The sequence below is a fragment of the Pempheris klunzingeri genome, chromosome 9 (assembly GCF_042242105.1).
Source record: "Pempheris klunzingeri isolate RE-2024b chromosome 9, fPemKlu1.hap1, whole genome shotgun sequence".
Taxonomy (NCBI): domain Eukaryota; kingdom Metazoa; phylum Chordata; class Actinopteri; order Acropomatiformes; family Pempheridae; genus Pempheris; species Pempheris klunzingeri.
In genome coordinates this window covers 16,218,601-16,241,941 of record NC_092020.1, presented here as the reverse complement: position 1 = coordinate 16,241,941, position 23,341 = coordinate 16,218,601, and the positions used below count along the sequence as shown (strand labels likewise).

The 23,341-nt window shown below is 41.3% G+C and overlaps 3 protein-coding genes across 3 annotated transcripts; all 3 read left to right on the top strand.

Annotated features, from left to right (window-relative positions):
* Positions 1–1,700: 1,700 nt before the first annotated feature.
* LOC139206709 (forkhead box protein N2) lies at positions 1,701–4,356 on the top strand. The gene is made up of 4 exons (XM_070836267.1): positions 1,701–2,320; positions 2,590–2,715; positions 3,567–3,622; positions 4,004–4,356. Exons 1-4 carry the CDS (start codon positions 1,701–1,703, stop codon positions 4,354–4,356), a joined length of 1,155 nt encoding a protein of 384 aa, XP_070692368.1.
* Positions 4,357–6,070: 1,714 nt separating this feature from the next.
* Positions 6,071–13,079, top strand: atl3 (atlastin 3). Its single transcript, XM_070836291.1, has 14 exons — positions 6,071–6,192; positions 7,830–8,050; positions 8,638–8,772; positions 9,305–9,409; positions 9,494–9,544; positions 9,752–9,808; positions 9,909–10,001; positions 10,107–10,245; positions 10,357–10,484; positions 10,556–10,612; positions 10,798–10,869; positions 11,041–11,232; positions 11,358–11,597; positions 12,567–13,079. The coding sequence occupies exons 2-14, from the start codon at positions 7,847–7,849 to the stop codon at positions 12,627–12,629; spliced, it is 1,536 nt and encodes a 511-aa protein (XP_070692392.1). The 5' UTR covers positions 6,071–6,192; positions 7,830–7,846; the 3' UTR covers positions 12,630–13,079.
* A 3,423-nt stretch (positions 13,080–16,502) lies between these two features.
* cfl1 (cofilin 1) lies at positions 16,503–23,030 on the top strand. The gene is made up of 4 exons (XM_070836292.1): positions 16,503–16,616; positions 19,695–20,005; positions 20,088–20,164; positions 22,065–23,030. Exons 1-4 carry the CDS (start codon positions 16,614–16,616, stop codon positions 22,175–22,177), a joined length of 504 nt encoding a protein of 167 aa, XP_070692393.1. The 5' UTR covers positions 16,503–16,613; the 3' UTR covers positions 22,178–23,030.
* The last annotated feature ends 311 nt before the right edge of the window (positions 23,031–23,341 follow it).

Genomic DNA, 23,341 nt, shown 5'->3' with positions numbered 1-23,341 from the left:
GTGACAATTTATACATCAACTTGATTTAAGAGAAAAATTGTTCTTTTCAGTTTGTTTTAGATTTTACAGTAACTAGTTACTTTGCAGATTCAGATTTTACACACAAATTAGCATATTAAATGTTTAAAGCACATTTAAATGCTGCTTAGACATTAATGCATCAGTAATGATAAAAATAAACCAATACCATAATACAAAACAACACAAGTCACTATGCTGAATGACTACTTTTGATACATTTTGTTGATGATAATAATAACAGTAATTAATATTGTTGATACTAGGACACCATATAATGTGTAAAATACTCTCAGATAAATGCAGGCAAACATGATGAAAACACCAGCATAAGCAAACCATAACAAGAGACATGTATGCAGGCAGGTGTAGGGGGAATAAAAACACTGTACGGATTGAGCAGGTCAGTCTGAGCTGGTGAGTTTTGAGAACAAATTCAAACTCTTAAACAATGTTAGACTGTCACATGTGTTGCTCCCTACAGACCTTTAATTCAGTACATTTTAAAAGCAGGACCTTAAGTTGTTACTGCATGTTTACACTGTGGTCATGCTAAAATTTGAAAAGTGTCACCCACTATTCTAATAGTGTGGGGCAATGGTGGTGTGTCAGTGTCCCACCCTGGTCTCTTTAATAGCTCACTGTGGGGCTGTACGGTCGGGAGCGCGCCTGGGAGCGCGCACCCTGCAAAGCGTCCTTTTGGTTTCCATGGAGACGTCGGACGGCAACACACCGCGGAGGGAGAGCTGTTCAGTCCGGCTGCAGTTTTCAACACCACAAACTCACCTTTAACTTCTCAACGACGTGCTCTCGGACATTTGAGCAGCTCTGAGTCCTGCCAGTAGAGGGGTTTCGGTTGCTTGGTGAGTAGCTGGTCAATGTTATGCTCCTGCAGCGCTGGCTAATAACACCGAGTGGGTTACCTGTGAGAGGAAAAGGCGGCTTTCTTGACTAAATGAAACTTTATATTGTTCCGCCATTTGCCCGCTGAACTGCGTTGGAGAGCCATGTGGCATTTCATGCAAACTTTCAGAGCGGTATGAATTCATTTTTACACGCAATAAGTCCATGATTAGTTAGTTAAAGGCATTTAATCGATGCCGGCTCACCTTCTGTATGTAAAGCTAAGAGAACAATGACTTTGTGAGACCCCTGCACCTGTCCACCGGCCACCTTTAGTGTGTGTTAACACGGGAGATGGTACTGTAAGAGCGGACACACGGTGGACTTTGGACGTGTGGTGGATGCTCGCCAGAGGGGAACGGAGAGCTAACATTTAATCCAGCTGTGCAGTTTTCTCTTTTCTGCAGCATTTGCCATCAACTCTTTTAGTCTAAAACTCTTGAGTCTGGTTAGCCAGCATGTTTGAGCTATTGTCTTTGCTTGGTAGTTAGGTTTAATACTCCTTTAAAAACAATTAACAGAAAATACACAAAGTTGCTGTGTTATTTCACTATCATTTCTGTCTGCCCTGAAGAGTGTTTTTGGTAGTTTTCCTCAGGGTGTTGTATGCTGCACATATTGTTATTGTATTGTGAATGCACGCTGTATAAATAAAACTTGACTTATGCTCGCTTTTAATCCTGCTGTGCATTAATCAGCTGTAACTTTGACTGACTCCTGTCATGTCTTTCAGCAGTGGTACAGCTGAGTGACCCCGGATGTTTCCTCCTGGGAGAGAGATGGAGAGTAGCTCTCACACACTGCCACCTTCGTCAACATGTCCTACCATTTTCGGAGGGTCCCAGCCTTTCTCCTCCTCGCCGCAGCAGACCTGCTTAAGTGGTCACACCTCCCTACCACTTTCACCTATTTCTTTCCCCCCGTCCCCTACCTCACTTTCTCCGGCCACAGCAGACTCCTTCCACTCTTCCTCCCCTCTTTTGCACTGCACAGCGTCTCAGTGCCTTGAAGGACAAAACAAACATCGCCTCAGTCCGGCAAATATATCCGACCAAGATGACCTGACCTGCCTCAGCTGGCTGCATCAGAGAGGCAACCTGCTACCACTGCAGCCCCTTCCCAAAATGACACCACTGCCTCAGCTAGAGTCCTCCGCACCCACCCAGCCTCTTCCTCCAGCCTCGTCCAAACCCCCATACTCCTTCAGTAGTCTGATTTTCATGGCAATAGAAGATTCACCTGACAAGAGGCTTCCAGTGAAGGACATCTACGAATGGATTGTGAACAATTTCCCCTACTACAGGACAGCCTCTGGAGGCTGGAGGAACTCTGTTAGACACAACCTGTCCCTGAGCAAGAGCTTCCGTCGCATTCAGAGGGACAAGAGCCAGGTGGGGACATGACTCAGGCTTTCCACATTAAGAGCAGCTTCGTCGTGTTGTGGGCAAAGACGTGCTTATATTACAGGACAGAGGTTCAAGCATCCATCCCACTGAAATGTCCTTTAACAGCACACTGAATCCAGATGTGCTGCTCTGTAGTCAAGTCAGCAATTACACTGCCATATAGGGAAACTATTATAATGTCCTCCACAACTGTTACAGTTGTTTTACAGTCTAATGTGTTCGTGTTGCCTCAGACTAACAATGAGGTTTTTGTATGTTTGCTCCAGTCAGTGGGGAAGGGATCGCTGTGGTGTGTGTGTCCAGAGTACCGGCCGGCACTCCTTGAGGTGCTGAGGAAGACCCACAGTTATCACAGCACCAACAGCAATCTGATTAACAAGCCTGCACTGTGAGTACAATCAAACAGTTCATGTATGTGCAACATTTTTTTAAAAATAATCTTTTACTGCATGAATTCAGAGTTAAAAATTGCTTATTTAGCTATGTGTTCAATTGTGGTTATAAAAGTGGTCAGTTGATTATTATACAGTATTAAAAAAATAAAAGCACAGCTCTTTATATCTGTGAAGATGGAACTGACGAATGTTTGGTTCCCTGGATTAACTTGATGATTAAATTAATTGATTATCAAGTGGAGTAGATACCATTTCTAATGATTGCCAAGATGCTGTAAAATCTTTTATCTGTCACATAATAGACAAAAAGTCAATAATTGGTATTAGTGGTGATCCAATTAGTCGATTAATCAATTTACAGATAATTATTTGACTGGTTTTGATGTCACTTGTGGAAAAAAAGCCAAGCTTTTGCTGGCACCAGCTTTTAAAATGTGGGAATTTGTTTCTTTTCACAGAATAGATTTAATATAAATATCTTGGGATTTTAGACTATTGGGTGGATAAAACAACTTGCAAATTGTAATGGGCATCCCTCTCTATTTTCTGTTTTTAATAGATAAACTGATTGATTAATTCATTGTAAAATAGGAACAAAAGTAATAATTAGTTGCAGCCCTACATTATATTCCTCCAGTGAGCATCCTGGGTATTCCTGTGTTGTGTTTTTTTTTTGATAATTCAGCATTTTCTCTGGACCGTTTTCCAAGCAGAGCAGTAAAATATAATTTGCCTGTAGTGTTTGAGGTTTCTCTGAATAATTTTACATTTTAATTACACTCTCATACTGAGATGTATTTTAAACAAGCAAAAAAAACATATAAAACATTTTTCCTTCTTGCAGGTTGGAGGGAGCTGAATTTGGGGTGCCTCCAGTGTGTGACTCTTTGGATATCTCAGGTCAGTGATGATGATGATGATGATGACAATGATGATGAGGCTCATAACAGACTCATGTAACAGCCCTCTGTGACACTTTTATTACCTGCGGCTTTTCTGCGGCTCTACAGCTTTCTCAGCATCCGACATTGTTCCTGTGTTTGTGTTCTGTTGTCATGGCAACAACCTTCTATTACCGTGGCAACACAGCAATAGCCTAGCTTAGTCTCCTTTATGTCCCCTCGTTTTATTTCCAAGCCTATGCACTATATGGGCCTCACATGCTCACTGAAGAATCTGTCAAGTGGTTCAACCAGCGTGCGTGACGACATCTTATTCATATTTTTGTCTTGCTGTCTGATCTGTCATTTCCTACTGTTATTGTTTTTTTCTCTCATGCAGATCCCCTTACCCACACCCTCCTCCTCTCCACGGCCTCATCCCAAATCTTAACCAATGATAACCCGACATTCTCTGAAAACCCATCGTGCCCTTTGACCCCGGATCATGAGGAGCTCGTCACCATGGAGTCGGTCGAGTACCAGCAGGAGGAGGTCAGCGGGGAGATGGAGAAGGACCCCCTATCAGATAGCGGGTACATCGAGCTACACTACTACCAGTCCAACCAGTACCAGTACCTGGTGTTGCCTGGTGACACCGAGCTCGACCTGGAGACCGTGGAGATCCTTCAGCTGGATGCCGAGGCCCAGGAGGCTGCTGGCTCCCTGCTGGACCTAGCAGGTGGCGGATATTAATATTATATCTCATTTAACAGTCACAACTGATGCAACACTTCCATGTCCACGTCCATTGTAAGAAAAAATACTGCAACAAACCAACATAGATGGGGATTTATGTTTTTAAGTCTTAAGTGATAATGTTGGCAAATCTGCTGCTTCCTCGTGAAACGTTGACACTGCCCTGATGCTAAGGTTTTGTTTTGTAGTTAGGTAAGAATATAGATCAACTTTTTGACGGACTAACAAGACTATGGACCCCATTACTTCACATGTATTCAGACACTTTCAATGCAGAAGCTGAAGTTACCACTGTACCATACAGTGACATGGACAAAGGCTTGAGAGTGGCATGTTAACTGAAGAATATGGACTAAATTATACTCTGGCATTTTAAGAATGAGAGGGAAGTATTAATAGAGTGAGGTCTTTAATACAATAAGTTTGTATTGTGAGTTTTTTAACACATTAAGTTCATTCTCAGGTATGTAAGGACCACTTCTGATTCAAGTAGAAATAATGTTTCTCAATCAGGATATTTCCCAGGTTAAAGAAAATGTATTTAATGTTGACACCTGCACAAATGTACAAAAATAGCTCTTTGGAGGAGTACACTGAGCAGCACACTGACAACTCACAACCACCAATATCAATCATTTCAATATTGATATGTCTTATCAACCAGTTCTTCAAAGTGGTGACCATGTTGTCTTTATGAGCAGATTTTCATTTAGGTTACTTTATAAGGAAAAAAAATCCAAACAAACTAAGGTCTGATATCTTGCCCCTCAACACTGCTACTGTAGCATATTTTGAAAATCATTGCTGAGTATAACACTCATTTATAATGTAGCTGCATTTGTAGATTGTACTCAAAAAGTGGGAAAGCACTGCTCAATTACAATAATATTATTGTAATTTCTAGTTAACTACCTTACACCCATCGTCATTCTTCAGATCATGTTTGCTAGGGTTGATTTTATGTGCATGATATCATGTTACTGAATCCTTGAATGCGTTTCATTTTTCTGTGAACAACTTAAAAATGATCTTGTAAACTAAGCTAAGATTAAGCTGCCTTCAATCAGGAGTAGTTTGATTGTAAGTTTATTTGGAGTTAAAATGATAAAGATGAACTCACTGCCATTTAAACCATTTGACATTTCAGGGTGCACTGAATTTCTTGTTTGTAAATTGTATGTATTTTCAAAAGATTTTGTAATCTAACAATTAAAATCTGTCATCCCGTTTTTATGAGTTAAAATGGCCTCGTTTTTAATGTTCAGGTAGCATTACCAGTTTCCCTTTGACTGGATTGCAGTTTGTTACCATAAATATAACTGTAGAAATGTTTGGGTGTTTTCTTCACGTACGGGTGTTGATGCTGTTTATACTAATTACCATTAGATGGCACAACAACACAGCTCACTCCACCAAATACTGTCTGCCAAACATTTACAAGCTATGTCCTCAAACAAGAACCTGTTGCTAAGCTACAGTATCATTTTCATCCCTGAAAGCTCTCGATGTGATTTGTGTAAACCAAAACGCCCATCACTTATCCAGTAGTTCCGTATTCGTAACTTCACATTAAAAACTACATTTCCCGTAGTTATGAGACATGTTTGGCATATCGGGTAAGGTAGTTCGTACACAGACTAATGTACAAGCAGGAAATTGCACAAAAACTACACTTCCCATGCAACATTGCGCATACAAGAGACGGAAGTGTGCGAGTTTCGTGGTGGAAAAAAATTCTCATATTTGTTTTCATGCCAGTGTAAAGAAAAGTCACGTTTGAGACTTCTCTCGACTCTAATGAGATTGTGTTGAAGCTGTTTGAAGACAACACAGGTAACTTTACGCCACGAAGCAGAAGCTAATGCAAGGAGATACGATAGTTTCAAGCTAATCCGAGCTAAACATCTTAAAAGATTGGTTCAAAGATAATCTGAACTGTCGTCTCCTGTAACGGCTAGCAGCAGATGCTCGCCAGCTTTTTACTGTTTTTGTTTGAGGACATGCGGGCATACAGGCTGTTAGCTAGTTTGATAGTCTGTTAATAGTTATGGGCTTTATTTAGCTGTTGAGCCTCAAATATATTCATGTTAACTTTAGAGATCTTAGCTTAGCTTTACTGTCAGCGTAGACAACAACGATAAGTGGCACTTGCTAACATGAAACCACGTTATTAATTACAGAGAAGAGACTGTACAGTTTAGTTTATCACATGCTCATTTGCTCATAACAAAGCGCAGCCAGAGTAAAAAATGGTTTGGTCCCACAGCTGCAGGTTTATTTGCTTCACTGCAGCAACTCGGTCTCACACACTCACAGGTCAGAAATGCCTGGCATGCTGCAACTGAACGCCACACCTTTGGAGGTGTTTTTTTTTTTTGGACTAAAGGAGAGAGAGAGAGAGAGAGAGAGCTTTGGGTATTATAACCACAGATAACCTGTCATGAAAGCACCTCCCTGTCTGACTCATCATGGGAGAGGACATCCTCCACACAAAGCAGCAACAATGAGGCCCATTGAAGCAGCCAAGTTGAACAGTGTGTTGGAGAGCATGCTGAATCCTCTAGCTGGAGGCGAAGCAGCATGACACCCACAAGAGCATCCCACAGTTGGCTTTACACAGAGCCAAATATTGTGTCTGAAGGGAGGATCAGTGCATGGCTAATTCACCCCCACCCCCCTTTTTTCAGTACAGGCATAATGGTATTTAATAAGTAAACAGCTTTCAGAGTGATTATCACTCACATCTCATAGCTTTGTGAGGGTGGAAAGCTTTTTCAGCAGAGCGATTTTTAAGAAATCTGTCCTTTAGGCCTACGTCTAATGCCCAGTGTCATTATTGATTAATGTAGTGATTATTTTGTTTGTCCTTTTTTTCTTGTGGCCAATTTATTTTTTAAATATTTGATATTTACTGAACATTTCACATGCCACAGTTGCTCAGAATAATATTGTTTATTAGTTCATTAATTAATAACACTATTGAAATGTCTATTACAAGTTCCACCAGCCTAAACAATTCTGTAGAATTGCTTGTGCCCAGCCAGCATAAAAACAAAAAAAATTGTAACCACCAAATGTTTCATGATTGTGCTCTGTAAATAAAGATATTGTAAAAAATATTTTTTAAATATGTTCTGCAGACTAAGCAGAGAAATAACATTGTGCTGATTCAATCAGAAAATTAATAACCAACTTTTTTTCTTATTGATTTAATTGTTAAAGTAATTAATCAAGAAAAGATTCACAGTTTCGTAAATGTGATTGTTTGCTGCTTTTCTATGCTTTCTTTCATTTTATACTGATAGTTGTTTGAGGGTTTGAACCGTCAGTTATCACCTTATCATTTTTCACTTTTTGTGACAAATTATAGACATTCAGATTAATCCATAATAAGAACAGTTATCGGTTGCAGCCCTACAGTTGTTCCAGTGCTAATATGAACCTGATGTTTTTGTCTCTGGTATTCACAGGGACCAGTACCTTAAGGATGGGGAGTGAACCAGGCCCAGTTCAGATCGTCACAGTGTGTAAGGAGAATCACTCCTTTGCCTTGGACACGGAGGCTTTGGCTCGGGTTCTGTTGGCTCCTGAGGTCCGAGACAAACATGTGGTTGTCCTGTCAGTGGCCGGAGCCTTCAGGAAGGGCAAGAGCTTCCTGCTTGATTTCATGCTTCGTTACATGTACAGAGAGGTGAGATCTTTCAGTGTCTCATATCTGTCAACAGTATTCAGGAGTCAAGATCACTTCTCTACAGGTGATTTATTTGATGCTGAAATATTGTCATGTTAACTAATGAGTGCTATGCAGCAGGGAGGTTACACCCAAGTGATGCTGACGGTATGATAATCTGGAAAATCACTAACAGTCTGTGGGTGGAATGAAAACCTTTATGCAGTCATGCTACAGTAATGCCCGTCCCTGCTGTAACATGTGAACTAACTCGTTTGCTGAACAAAGATTCTTGTGAATTTAGTCATAAAATCTGTTAAGGAGTGGAGTTCAGCTTGCTTGTCTTCACATATATTGTAGGCTAAAATAATGCTTGGTATTACATTTGCTGTGCTCATTGTTAAGTCTCTATTTGAATAACTCCATCACATGTGCTGTAGTGCCACCACAGGCTACTCACTGCACTCAAAAGAATAGTTAACTGTGGAGATAATTATGACCTGATGGAGTTCACACCCCACTTAGTACTTTTTTTGTGTTTTAAGTTATGCAGAGAAGCCTCAGTCTGCCCCTGACTGATCCTGAAAGTGTAATTTGTCTTTCTGCAGGGTGATGAAAACTGGCTGGGTCAAGATGATGAGCCTCTGACTGGATTTTCCTGGAGAGGAGGTTCAGAACCAGAGACAACAGGCATCCAGCTGTGGAGTGAAGTTTTCCCTGTCCAGAAGAGCGATGGGACAGAGGTACCTCAGCAATATATTTGTTCGTTTATGCACCGTATGTATGCCTGTATGTTGGGGGATGTTTACATGTTACGGACAAATTAAAATAAAACAAAGTGTTTAGACCTTAGTAGTTTATAATTAAAAATATTTTCTATGAAAGGTATTTTTTTCACTTTCATCACTATCTGATTTTTGTTTAAAATTCATCTCATATTGTTCTTATATCGACTTCATGCATCTGTGTAACTACACACTCTCTTTTTTAGTCTTTTAGTTATATATATTGTATATATAAAGCAATAGAAAACTATATATCACTCCACAGAGGAACATTACAGTTGGAGAAATACACCTATACCTTTGTACGGGTCATAATGTGTCCTGTACTTTACTCAACATCTCACATTAATGCAGATGGTTGCATGTGTGATGACCCTTTTATACTGCTATATTATTTGTTTATAATTTGATGGACATATTCAAAACAACTTTATAAGAGTATCCTTTCTTATATATCATGCACTGTGTTTTTTTCTCTGTGCTCCCGTAGGTGGCAGTGGTGCTGATGGACACTCAGGGAGCCTTTGATAATCAGTCCACAGTGAAGGACTGTGCCACCATCTTTGCCCTCAGCACCATGACCAGCTCAATACAGGTGACTGATCTCCTCTGATTATCACTGATTTAGTTTTCTGTAATGATCCTCGCATTGTATGCTGACATGGTTTCTCTTTTATAGATCTACAATCTGTCACAGAACATACAGGAGGACGATCTGCAGCAGCTACAGGTCTGTTTACATGAGTAAGAGTCAGCCTGATGATGCTCTGATGTGGTCAGTGAAGCATGTTTCAAAATGATCAAGACTGTAAGATTTAGTCTTATTTATTGTTAAAGCCAAAGGATATTAATTACACGGGTCTTAGATTCACCAACATTAGGTGCTCTCCAGATCTCTCAGTGTTAATTTTGAGTCATGGCTGCCTCCTCCTCACAGCTGTTCACTGAGTACGGCCGTCTTGCCATGGATGAGATCTTTCTGAAGCCCTTTCAGGTAAGAGAGACCACAAGATTTGATGCATCGTTGCATCTGATACATCTGATTGCTTCTTTCGATTGTTGGATGCATTCAATGTGTATTTTTCCTCCCACAGTCTCTGATGTTCCTAATCAGGGACTGGAGCTTTCCCTATGAGTATACCTACGGGTTCAAAGGAGGAAAAGAGTTCCTGGATAAACGGTTACAGGTGCCAATTCTTGCTTGTTGATTTGTCAGAATATAATAAAGACACGTGGCTGATCTTAGATACTGAGTTTGGGATTTCACCGCTCTGTTACATTGGTATTTAAAGGTTAAGGAGGCCCAACATGAGGAGCTGCAAACAGTGAGGGAGCACATCCATTCATGCTTCACCCAAATCTCCTGCTTCTTGTTACCTCACCCTGGGTTGGAAGTTGCTACCAGCCCTGCTTTTCAGGGACAACTTTCTGGTATGAACCACTGTTTTCCAGACTATTGTAGTTTGTTTTAAGGTTTTTTATTTAGCAGAATGCTGAATATCCTGAGTGCTGTCCTGAGTTTGGGTGTGTTTACGTTGTCAGATGTGGCCCCAGAGTTCAGAGAGCAGCTGCAGAGCCTCATTCCCAAACTGCTGCATCCTGACCGTCTGGCCGAGAAAGAAATAAATGGAAACAAGGTCACCTGCCGCGGCCTGCTCGAGTTCTTTAAGGTAACACCTTTTCCATCTGAGTTTTCCTGCTAAACTCAAACCATCTAAAGTTGCGATTTTTGTCTCACCAGGCTTACATCAAGATTTACCAAGGAGAGGACTTGCCACAGCCAAAGACGATGCTCATGGTATGTGTTAGTTAATTAATTCTGTCCTTTTTGTCTAGACACCAATACCTTTACAGGGTGCTGAAAATCGTTGAAAATACTTGATTTTGTACTAAAATGAGAAAATGCACGTTGAGAGTGCTTGAAGTTGACCTTGGAAAAGATGTAGGAACCCTGCATTTAACGTACCCCTGTTTGTCTCACAGGCAACAGCAGAGGCCAATAACCTGGCAGCCGTGGCATCAGCCAAAGATCAGTATTACAAGAACATGGAGAAGGTGGGTTCACTTACATGTGAGAGAATGACTGTATTTGTTTCCCATTTGATCAGCAGAGGAAGGATGTATAAGCCTGTTGTATTCTAACAAGTAATGGCTGGTAATGATCATGTGATCCTGACTACAAACCTTATGTCTTGAGTCTCTTTTCTCTCTGTTTTCCTCTCTCAGGTTTGTGGGGGAGACTTACCCTATGTGGCTCCTGCCTCTCTGGAGGAAAAGCATCACTTTTATTTCCGAGAGGCTCTTCACACCTTCTCCTCGACCAAGAAGATGGGCGGACAGGAGTTTTGTGACCGTTACCAAGCACAACTGGAAAAGGAGCTGGAGGAAATGTGGCAGTCGTTCAGTAAGCACAATGAGGTAACAAAACAGTTTTTCTACTTGATGAAACAATAATACCATATTATTTATATTGTTGTTGTTGTTGCATGTGTTGTGGTTATGACATTGAATATTCATTTATTTTTTTCTCTTTGCTGTAAAAGTCAAAAAATCTCTTCAGCGCCTTCCGGACACCCGCGGTGCTGTTTGTCCTGGTGTGCTTCCTCTACGTGCTGTCAGGAGTGTTGCTCTTCATTGGCCTGGCTACCTTCGCCCTGGTGTGTGACTGCACTCTGGGTGTGGTCATGATGTCCATGCTAGCGTGGGCCTTCATCCGCTACTCCGGTCGGTACCGGACTGTCGGAGGAGCCATCGACCAGGCGGCAGGTGTCGTCCTAGAGCAGGTGAGACTATTGGGCCAGAAGGCAGCGGACAGTAACTCATGTCTGTCTACATGGTTTGACAGGCTCCTAATAATGTCATTGTAGCCTTTTTTGTCAGTGCATGTACCCATAAAGTCACTAGAGGGAGCTATTGACGTTCCCAACATCAATGGCATCCAGCAATCTAAAGAGAAGAGAAATTAGTAGTAATCCAGTTTTTGACTCACCTGCCAGAAACTGGTAACAAAAATGGCATTAACAAGTTCCAGGTTAGTGATAGTTTATAAAAGCATGTACTGTGAGATATTCAAAAACTGTATATGAGAACAACAGTTAAGACTCCACACCACAACTATAACGATGACACAGTGGATGCTGACATCGTTAGCGTTGTGGTTATCCTTCTTGGTGTGGACGGCCCTTATCTGTCTCCTTATTCTGCTGTTATTTCATTGGTTGACAGTATGAGAGTGTGTTTGGCCAGCAGGGCAAAGTTTACCAACAAGCAAAAGCTGTTATAGCCAGGCACTTCCCCTGGCTTAGGTTGGGTCATTTCTGACCTTCTGAGAGCAAATCAAGTCTTTTCATCAGAGACGGCCTTTGGTCGTGTGGCTGCTAAAAATCACAGGTTAACCATGCGGCCTTGCAAGCGAACTGCTCTGTCCCGTTAGCGCTGCCTTTCTACTTGATTTCTCTTAGAAAATGTTTTAAAAAGTCATTCATCGGTTTGACACAGAAACGCGTCAAAGTACAGGAACTGAAGTTGCTCTAACTTCCGTTTCACTTTGACCACACAGTTTTTTGTCAAGTTGACGCCTCCTACTCAACCCCCTCTTCCTCACAGCAGTAAAAATGAGGCTGAGCAGTTTCAACGACTAAGCCACAACTTAAAACGGAAGTCAAAAAAACAGAAGTCAGCATATGTTGAGAGAAACTCTTGATACAGTATGCAGCCACATTAACTGTCTTCCCTTTCTGTCTGTTTTTCAGACCACGGCGGTGTTGAACAAGTCGAGAGGCACAAGCACCGGTGGCCAGAAGAAATCTAGTTAGAGGACCTCTGACCCTTCATAATCTCGATTCAATGCAACAACACGAGCACACATTCAGCACTAAAGCCTTATCATGCCACCCATTGGAACAAACATGCAGCTAAACCACATTGGCACACGGTAAAAACATGATGCCAATTCACCAGCATCTTTATTATGCACATCACTCTGCCTGTTAACGTCTGGGCTGGCGTAAAGTGGTAGATAACTGGAGTTAAAACTATCAAACAATCCCTCTTATTGATACTTCATGTCTTTAATTGACACTGCCATGATTTTACAAGTTTACAATTGGTCTTAAGAGACAAGTCGATGTTTACCTTCAAACCTATAAGACACTTAGATGTTCTATCTCAGCTGAATGCATGTAACAGGAGAAGTCAGGGTGCTTTTTCAAAACAGAGCTTCGGCAGCATATCTTTAGATAACTACCTTTAAAAAAAAAAACAAATGCTGGCTTTAAAGCTTCTACATTTATACATATTTCTTTGTGGCTATATTTTTTTTACTTTGTGGCCTTAAAAACATTCCGTTGTTTTTGTCGACCTGCTTCATATTTGATATAAACTAGCCTTCCTAGAAGGGTGAGCAGTCAATACTTTGGCAGGAGAAGAGGATATGCACTTTTATATAGCACAGTAGGTTTTGAAAGTTGCACATAATGGGAGTTCAGTTGAATCTCATTTGTTTCAAGTGCTTTGCCGTTTATTCCTTGATGGAAATATGTTCAAACTTTGTAGATTTTGATACTATATACTAGACTCTAGACTGTAGATAAGACCTTATGTTCTGCAAAAGTTTCCAACTCCAAAGAGAAGAGATCATAGGAATACTCAAAGGTGTTGAGCGTCCAACATGATAAAACTACGACCAGTCAGCCAAAGATTTAGCTTTAAATATTTCAGTTTTACTGTGGCCGTGTACTCTTATCACTTCAAACCTCAGTAAATAAGCTAAAATATTATCTGCAGTGTAAACAGGAGAGTCACACACAAATAATGAACAGGACGTTTAAATAAACCAACAAAACATGAGTAATGAGCAGTAGAAACCAACAGAAAATGGATTTGAGTGGCTGTCCTGTGTCCTGCAGCCATTTGACCAATCAGCCGTTGGTCGAACATCAGTCATACAGGGAATTAAAAAGGTGGGACTGCACAGTGGATTTATTAGGTTTTAGTTTAGACTGTAGTCCGAAGTGATTGTGCACTTGAACAGCTAAACACACGTCTCATGTGATCAGATACAGAGAGTGGTCACAGAACGTTGATTAACACTGCTTTAGTCTCTCAGTGATACTGCAGGTTTATAGTCATAAGAATACAAGGCCAAAACCGTAATGTGGAAATGTGCTGCATGAAAGACTTTCTCAATCCATGATTTCTAACCATCGTTTTGCACATTCCACGTCTGTTCCTTTACACAAGAGGAGGAAAATTCAAGATGTTGTACAAGCACTTACTATTGCACTCGCCCTCCTCTTTGGTGCTGTTTGCACACAGCTCATTCCAATAGTGAATAAATGCATGCAATACTGTAGTAACAGCTAATGTAATCATCTCCTGCAGGGCTATGGTGGCCTTGATTTGAGAAATGCTGTTTTATAAAGAATAAAAAGAGCCTGAAACTGTTAATGCGCTTTCTAATCTCTTTCTTCAACTGTTTTTATTTTTAAAAAGCGGCACCAGGCATGAATGCGTGCATGGAGGGTGTGCAAAACTGAAAAAAGGGAAATGGGATGTTTTTAGGGCTCTTACCAAACACATCAGACACTTACTATGTGACAAAATAGTGGACAAAACCTCTGAGTATTATCGTCCACCTTCAGTCATAATCCACCAAACCGCTACATATGTCTGTTTTTGCAGATTTGATTTCATTGTCATTGTACACAGAATGTAGCAAAATAACAAAATGCAGTTCAGCATCTAACCAGTTAATGTAAACAGTATCAAAGTGCAAATAGATATTATAGATATTGATTGATATTGATGACTATAGAATGAGCAATAAATCAATATGGAACATGGTACGGTAAGTAGAAACAATAAATCATTATACAGTATGTGATGTAATATGTAGGCTACCGAAGCCATGTGCACTCATCTAACTATGATATATATAAAACAGTGGTTCTCAACCTGTGGTCTGGAGATCCCAAAAGGTCCATGAGGGATTCCAGGGGGTCCCCAGAAAAAGAGAATTTCACTTTTATCTAATTAACAAGAACTTTGCTCAATGATTTCTAGTAATAGTTTCCACACTCTTCACTGCTAATGTGCCAGATCACAGTATAGACCTGAGACTACAACTCAACAAATACGAGCTACAGCATGCTGTGTACCAATATGGTGGTCCTTGACACCAAAGAGCTAAAGCAAAGGTAAGAGATATAAACAAAGAACCACAGCACGCTGTGTAATGCAAGGTGTAAGGCCACAGGATGAGCAATAACAATTCATAGTATTTACAGCAGGAAGAGTGAGTTCTGTGAGTGTCATAAAAAGCTACCATATCATTCTGAATGGTGGACTTGAGACTGTTGGCAGCACATGAGATCATGTGTTCTTAATATGAATTTGTGTTGTTTTTACTGGTTGTTTCACCACATAATGAATGTGGGTCATAGTTTAAAGGGTCTGTGTTTACAAGCACAGAGCTGTGACGCTTCAACTCACATGCCCCTATTATTATTATTATTGTTATTATTGTCATGTCCGGTGAAATTATGATGATGACGATGATGATGTGTCAGCCCGGTCCCTCATATCCTCCCGCTGCCCTTCATCCTCACACTGACCCACTGTGAGAGTCTGCCTCTCTCTCCCCTCTCAGAGATGCCGCGTACAAAAATCTGCTACAGCGAGTTTCGTGTCCCTTGTTTCCTTATATGGTGATCAGCGTCGCGGCCCGACCCTCCTCGCGCTGTGAGCGAGGCGCGTGCACCGGCCGCCGCCGCTCACCGTTCACTTCCAAATAAGGAAGTGAGTCCCACAAAAACCGCACGGAGGGGAGGGGAGAGAGGAGGGGAGAGAGGGGGAGGGACGGCGGAGGACTTCCTCCCACCCTGACAGCCGCTTTGCTCCTGGCTGGCTGCTGAATGTCGGCTAAAACAGCAGCACAGCAGCAGCATTATTTATTCATCACCTATCCCGCCATTAGTGTAATAATTAATAGCGTCCACGTCCTTGAAACCGACACTGCGCTGGCTTCAAGCAGAGCCTGCATGTGTATCTTTTGTTTTTTATTAACAGGTTATAATAACAGCAACAAAATAAAGGTATAGCTGTAGAGCATCCGCAGTCTGAAACGTGTGGTCTGATCAGCGGGTTTGATCATAATCTCCTTAATTCAGCTGTAAATCAGGCACTACTGGAGCACTATTGAATACTACTATAATCGTGCACATCTGATACTACCTGGGGATTTGTAGGTTTATTCAAATACTACACAAACACATATTCCCATAATGCTCTCTGCTTCCTGTTCGGTATGTTTGGTTTGTTCATGCATGGTGGCCGCCAAAGGAGACATAGTTTATTAATAAAAGGTGCCAACGATGAAAATATTTTAATATACATATATATATTAGACAAATTAAGAGGTAAAAATGTTGTTTCCCCTCAAACAGATGCCATTAAAGCGTTGACCGTTGTGTTAAAATAATTTTATTGCGCATCCTGTTTAATGTGCACACATGAGATGCACAGCAGAAGATATTAAATAATTAGATGGTACCAGATAATGCTCTCTGTGTGTGATCACTGGTGATTAAACACACGGATCAATAGTAAACACCAGAATAACACAGCCGGGCTGTCATGGCTGACACATGCGCGCTCCTGCTCGTGCACTTCGCTCATAGCCGGGGTCGCGCATATAGGCGCGGTCACGTAGAGTATCCAGTGTGTGAGCGAGACTGACGATTCATCACCCTGGTCCATTCAGCCTGCACCCAGACACTGACCCGCTCAGAGCTACAGCCATGGTAGGTCTCCCTCCGTGTCTTTTCGTCGGTCTAGTGTGGATGTGCTGTGTTTGCGCTGGTTTGGGGATGACTGTGCTGGTTTTAGCGTCAAACGGGGTTTGTGCCGCAGGAGCCGCTGCTAGAGTCGGTGGTGTCGGTCCTGGAGGCTGTACGGCTAATGGCTGTTTCCTCAGACCGCCGCTTTTTACATTCAGCACATTTTCAGCGCCGTAGTTCATCTGAGACCGAGAAAAGAGACGCGAAAAACGAGTGAGAGGCCCAGAACACTGGCGCCATTTCCTTCCTCCAGACGCCGACAAAGAGCTGCCAGGCTCCGGTCTGTGTCTGTCTTCTCTCCGTCGCTGCTCCTTCGCTCTCACCGCATCGAGTTGCCGGTACTTCACCCGCACGGTGATACCGCACATAATGACGGCGCTGCGCCGACAGGTGCAGCAGCGCCTCGGGGCTAACTAACCAGCTAACTGTGTATTGTTAGCCGAGCTCTGGCTAGCGTTAGCCGAGCCACAAAATGACATCCATTATGGCCGGCGCTAGCCGAGATTTTCTGGTTCTTTGTCTGTACACGGCGAACTGGCTAAAGGCGTTTTAGACGCTGGTGGACTACGTGCTCCAAACAAGGTCACTTTCCGCCCACGGTGATGCAACATAGACAATTAGTTGGCTTGTGACGGGGTTTCGGTTTGACACTAAATGTGTGAATTGCGTATCGGTCGGTGCCTGTGAGCCGAGCTTTGCCTTATATAGCAAGCTAGCTCTCACATGTGCGTGTGCTGCATTCATGGCCCCACCCTGAATTTGGTGCAAAGACCATTTTCTTCGGTGGCGAATTACAACGATTCAGAAATTAGATTAAATTTACTGCCACTAGCCGTGTGTGAACGCTGCCATGTATCCATTAGGATGTAGTTAATATTTGACGGAATTGTCACCATTATGTAACGCTAGTTTGGTAGTATTGTGTCTGCTAGCTGCAGCTAACGGGCCGCTTCCTCTGGATCTTCACGGTCGGTACTGCGCATCTTTTTTTGGTTGCGCATCTAATTTATAAGGCCGTTTATACACGGCATGCCAGTCACGCCATCAGATTACTATAGCAAACCAACAGGGATTAATTAACAAATTCCTTCATTCATCCACACATAGAGATGCCAGATACCACAGAATATCCTTTTTTTTGTGCAACACGCGCATTTAAATATATATATATATATATATATATATAGGTTGTTTTTTTTAACATCCAGCTATTTTGTGTATTGCCTTTTGTTGCTGAGCCTGCAACGATGACAACCTGCCACCAACTAAATCTGCCAGCTGCACACAGTCCCCTTTTTTGCATATATTTCTTTAATACCAGTGTGACTATGAACCCATTAGGCCAGTGTTTGGGAGTCAAACTGGTCAATGTGATACTGGTGTGTAAAGGAATTCTTGGGTCTGTGGCTAGATTTGCATGGAGTCACTTGAACCTTGTCTCCCTGCTTAAGATTAGATAAGTTAAGAGTCTGGTGATCACCATGGTGATTTTAGCTCGCTGCTACAACAAAAAAAATAAACAGGATATAAACAATATCATGGCAAATTAGGCCAAATCAAGTCAGTGGGGAGGAAGAAGTAGACACAAAGAGGTCTTTATTGACTGTACAGATGTAAGTCATGCTTGTGTCATAAATTATTTCTTGGCATCATCATAGAGAAAGAATGCAGTGAGACGAGTGTCATGTGCTGACTCGTGTTGCATGTAAAGAAAGTATAAATATCTCTAGTCTTTGGTACAGACTTTGCTACAACTGCAATGAAAAAAAATCAGTACAGTTATTTTATTGATGAGTGCAGTTTTAAGGAAGTGAGTACGGTTGTTTGCTGGTTAATGATTACACCAAATCTCACTTATCTCACAGGTCTCTTTTACACCCTGAGCAAACACACAGTGCCTGCTTGTAGCTTTGCAGTTGGGATCCTTTCTTCTGTCTTTCCTGCCCCATTATTTCCTGTTTCATTGTCTGTTATTTCCATTGACACATTGCTGGTAGATAGCAGTTTTCTTCATCTTCTCCTGAGACTGCATTTTTTTCTGATGGGGTGCCTTAAACAGAGTCAGAAGACCTGATTGAGTGAGTTTATGGAGCAGCTGTAACTCTGCGATGTGACTTGTATTCTATATTTCTACAGAAGCCCCATTGTCTGTGACTAAGCTGTGTACTGAAATGCTTAATTCCTGACCACACCCTCACCCACATGGTGATCTTTATGGTAGAGACACATGGCTGTTCCCTCTGCTCACATAAGGAACTTATGTAATGTTTTATAGCTATATTCGAGGTGGACTTTGGACAAGCAGTGTGGCCACACAATTTTATTTCTGGTCTTCAGCGTTCTCACCGTCTGACTTTATACATAGTAAATGTATTTAAAAAGGCTGTACAGACCGACTCATCAGGTTTGATTTCATTTGGGCCCTCATTTGATCTTTGCTGACGATTGCGCAATTTGACAACTTAACTCTTCTACCATCATGGCTGACGCGTTGTCCTTGCCGCACCTTTTTGCATTTCAGAAGTCTTTATCCATGTCTTGTAAGGAGTGTGTGTGTGTGTGTTAGTCACATGCTGCTGTCTCAGGCACTTCCTCTGACTTGTTCAGGCAAAACTAGCGCTGTGGCTGCAACTAAGACTTACTTTCATTCTCAGTTAGTTGTCACTTGTACTTATTTTTTTTGGTCATTGTGTCACAATGTCCCAAGTTGAGATATTAAAACTGCTTGGTTTGGCCGGCCAGCAGTTCAAAACATTTCGTTTTAAAAAATCAAAAGACAAATATTCACATTTGAAAAGCTTGAAACGGTGAGTTTGACATTTATGAGTAAACAATAAAGCCCATTTAAAATGTCTTGTTTACATCGTAGTGATCTCCTGAATCGATCCAAGGTGAATAAAAAGATTGTATCATAAATAAAATAAAACCAACATAGTCGGTCGTTAGCATGATCAGTTTCAGAAAAACCCTGAAGTAATAGCAGCTGCCATGTTAAACTGTGAAAACATCAAACGCCGAGTTAACAGATTGTTCTCTCCACAGGCCTCCGGTGTGAAAGTCACAGATGAAGTTATCGCAGTCTTCAATGACATGAAGGTGCGCAAGGCTCAGGCGAATGAGGATGAGAAGAGGAAGAGGAAGAAGGCCATTCTGTTCTGCCTGAGCAAGGACCTCAAGAACATTGTTCTGGATGATGGCAAAGAGATCCTGCTGGGTGACTTGGGAACCACCGTCCAGGACCCATATCAGCACTTTGTGAAGATGCTGCCGCCAGATGACTGCCGCTACGCCCTGTATGACGCCACCTATGAGACCAAAGAAACGAAGAAGGAGGATCTGGTCTTTATCTTCTGGTGAGAGCTGGCATTGAAGAGTTTATAACCATCATTAAGACAGCACGTGGCTTTAATAATTTTTTTTCCCCCTTACTCACAGGGCCCCAGATAGTGCCCCCTTGAAGAGCAAGATGATCTATGCCAGCTCAAAAGATGCTATCAAGAGGAAATTCGAAGGTAAATAGCAGTTTATATTGTAGTTTTGTTGATGGAAAAGCAGTTTGAGAATCACAAAGCTGAAGAAAGAAACCTGTTGCTTTGAATAAACTCCACCTGAACATACCTAAAATTAAACCTGCACTAATCAATATTTTGTGATGAAAGCACAAAATGACCGCCACCCAGAATTATCACCTGATCTCTTTGAGTTCATTGTTTAGCAGCCATGACTTTGGTTCCTTCTCACAGCAGTTTTGATTATTTTTGGCAGCAATAGGCAAATTGTTTTCAGTGGGGAAAATAACTGCACACAACCTGCTCAAAAGGTAGACAAAGTCGGCGTCTAGGTGGTAAGCGCACAGTGTCGCCACATATTTAACTAGATTTTTCCCTCTGGATTTGTTGGAGAACAAAACTGAGTGAATATTAGATTTAATTTGTCAGACATACGGTTACATGTTAATGTTGCTTTATGTCTGCTGGGTGTGTAAATTGTTTGATATAAATGCTGCTTGTTCCGCTGCCCCAATGTGGGCAAAAACATTCATACTGCTTAAAAGTCTAACAATATACAAACAGGAACTTAAGCATAAACTAGCCATCCTTAGTCTAATACATTTTTTTTTTTTTTTTTTTAAAGAGTAACCATCTCCTCTTATACCCAAAGGTAGCCCTCTTAAGTCTACTGACACAGTGGTAGTAGTGGTCTTCTGTGTCTGTAGTTCATTAATATTGGGTGACATCACTGGTCAGTGGAGCCAGTTTGAGTCCTCTCAATATTGATTTAATTTGATTTCTTTTTTTACTTCTGTTTTAAATGTCATTATCTTGAATACATGATTCTGATCGGCAAGGACACCTACCAAGTATTTCCAGCAAAACTATTCTCAATTAATGCGCACGCTACAGTAAATGAGTAACCATAGCAACAGGGAGGCAGTCAAAGCCTCTGTTTACAATGTATTGAACACGTCAACAAGCGAACAGTGAGTGTGGTCCCTCAGGTCCTCTCACGCCACAGGATGGAGACGGTTACACACAAGCTGCTCTCTGATCATGGGAGTGAGCCTGTGATCTGGGGTTTTTGTTGGCAATCTTTAAAAACTCTGCAAAGACCAGGGCAACAATCCTGTAGGATGATGTCAGCATAAATGGTCGTCTCTCATTCAACTGGCAGCTTCAGGCTGCAGCCGACAGTGACGTTACACATGGCCTGTCGTTTGTTTAATGACGAGTAGCTAGCTATCAGATTTTCACAAACATAACAACTGTACACGGGTGCCCTTTGAGGTGTCCATAATCAGGAATTAATGGACTGCTGCGTGTCAGATGGTTCCTTCTTCACGCCGCCTTCTTTTCCCATCATTAGGCATTATCCCTTACTAATCTCATGACGTTTTGAACGTGTCATTGCAAAAGACCCTGGAGTGGACAGGTCACTGGTTCTGCCTCCATCATGTGTATCTTTACTACATGTTTTCAGACAGACCTCTCACTACTAGTTAACCTGTTAGCAGTGGCCACTTCACATTCAGGTACTTGCCCATTTTGATGAAGTGAAATAGTCTCTCCTCTGAGCTATTCTGGGCAATCTTACTAACCAATGAGCAAGGCTTTTTACAATATTTAATTTTTTTTTATTTTGCATCTCTCTGAAGAACCTTTGTCAGGTATATTTGCTGGATAAGCTAATCCATATAGTTTCTCACAGGATTTTACCCATTTATTACATCGCCCCACTCATTAAACAGTTTGGTCAATAGACATTTACTAGGCAATCCCACTACAGGGACAGGCTTTTTTTTAAAGCTTTAGGGACCCAAACCTTTTTTTAATGTGGTGATACAGTGAGATTTATTTCTTTGTATTTCTCTGTAATTCTGTTGTGTTTATTTTGTTTTTGTCTTTTTAATTTCAGGTATTAAGCATGAGTGGCAGGTGAACGGTTTGGAAGACCTCAAAGACCGGCACACCCTGGCAGAAAAACTTGGCGGCTCGTCAGTAGTCAGCCTGGAAGGATCCCCTATATAAATATTGCCCCCCCCCCTCCCACTCTGGCCTCGTTCGAGGCCTTTCAGACACATCTGTTGGGTTTAGCTGTTCATTCCAGTGTGGTTTGGTGAAGGGCAAAAGCAGAAACCAGCACCATTTGCGGGACTCTTAGGGTGGGATATTGTGGGTGGGTTTGGGGTCAAGTGAAAAATAAATTCCACAAATACAGACTGTCATTCCAATTCACGCAACATAAAGATTATGAACAAAACACGAACTAGGGGAAAAAAATTAAGATACAACTGAGGAAGGATGACGGTGATGTTGAAACTTAAATACACATATTCATGTTTAAGGATGGGGTTTTGTTCTTTCCGGGTTCCATTTGAATGACTGCAGAGAAAGGGACAGATGACAACCTTTAGTTTTCCAACCATCAAATCAGTAATCGTTCCAACTACATTTTTTTTTGCCAAACTTCAAGTTAAGTTTTGTAAGTGTGTGTAGTTGAGACTAGGTGTAGTATGAACTAATTCACTCTTGATTGCACATCAAAACCTTCTCTGGGGGAACACGGTTTAAATATATATATTTTTTTCTTTTTTTGTTTTGTTATTCAATTGTTTTTTCTTTTTGAACATGCAAATTCCAAAACTTGAGTGATTCCTTTTTATTTCCAGTTCTGGGTCAGAAAACCATTGCATTTGATGTAGTAAAAAGACAACATTCCTTGTACTTGTTAAAACCAGGATCCTCTTAAAAACTTTGGTGTTCAAAGGTCTGATGGGGAGCGATGTGTATATGAAAGACCAGCGGTTGGAGTTAAGCCTGAATATTGAATGGTGGATGTTTTGTATCGCCTCCTTATCTCTAATAAAAAGCACTAAACTACTGACTTGTTCCCTCTTTTTTTTTTTTTTTTGTTTAGTAAAAACAATACAACAAACTGAGTTGTATCTTCTAAACCATCACCGTTGTGGTAGATTGTAAAGTCAAATTATGTTTAAACCTTACTCCACAAATGATTTGAGATCAAGAATAATCACCCAGTAAAATTAGGGCTGCAACTATTTATATTATCAGCTAATTGTTTAGTTTATAAAATTACAAATATATTAAAGTGCCATCACAATCCTAAATTTACATTTAAACTTTTGTCATACTAATAGTCTAAAACAAACATTCAGTTTATGATCATGAAAG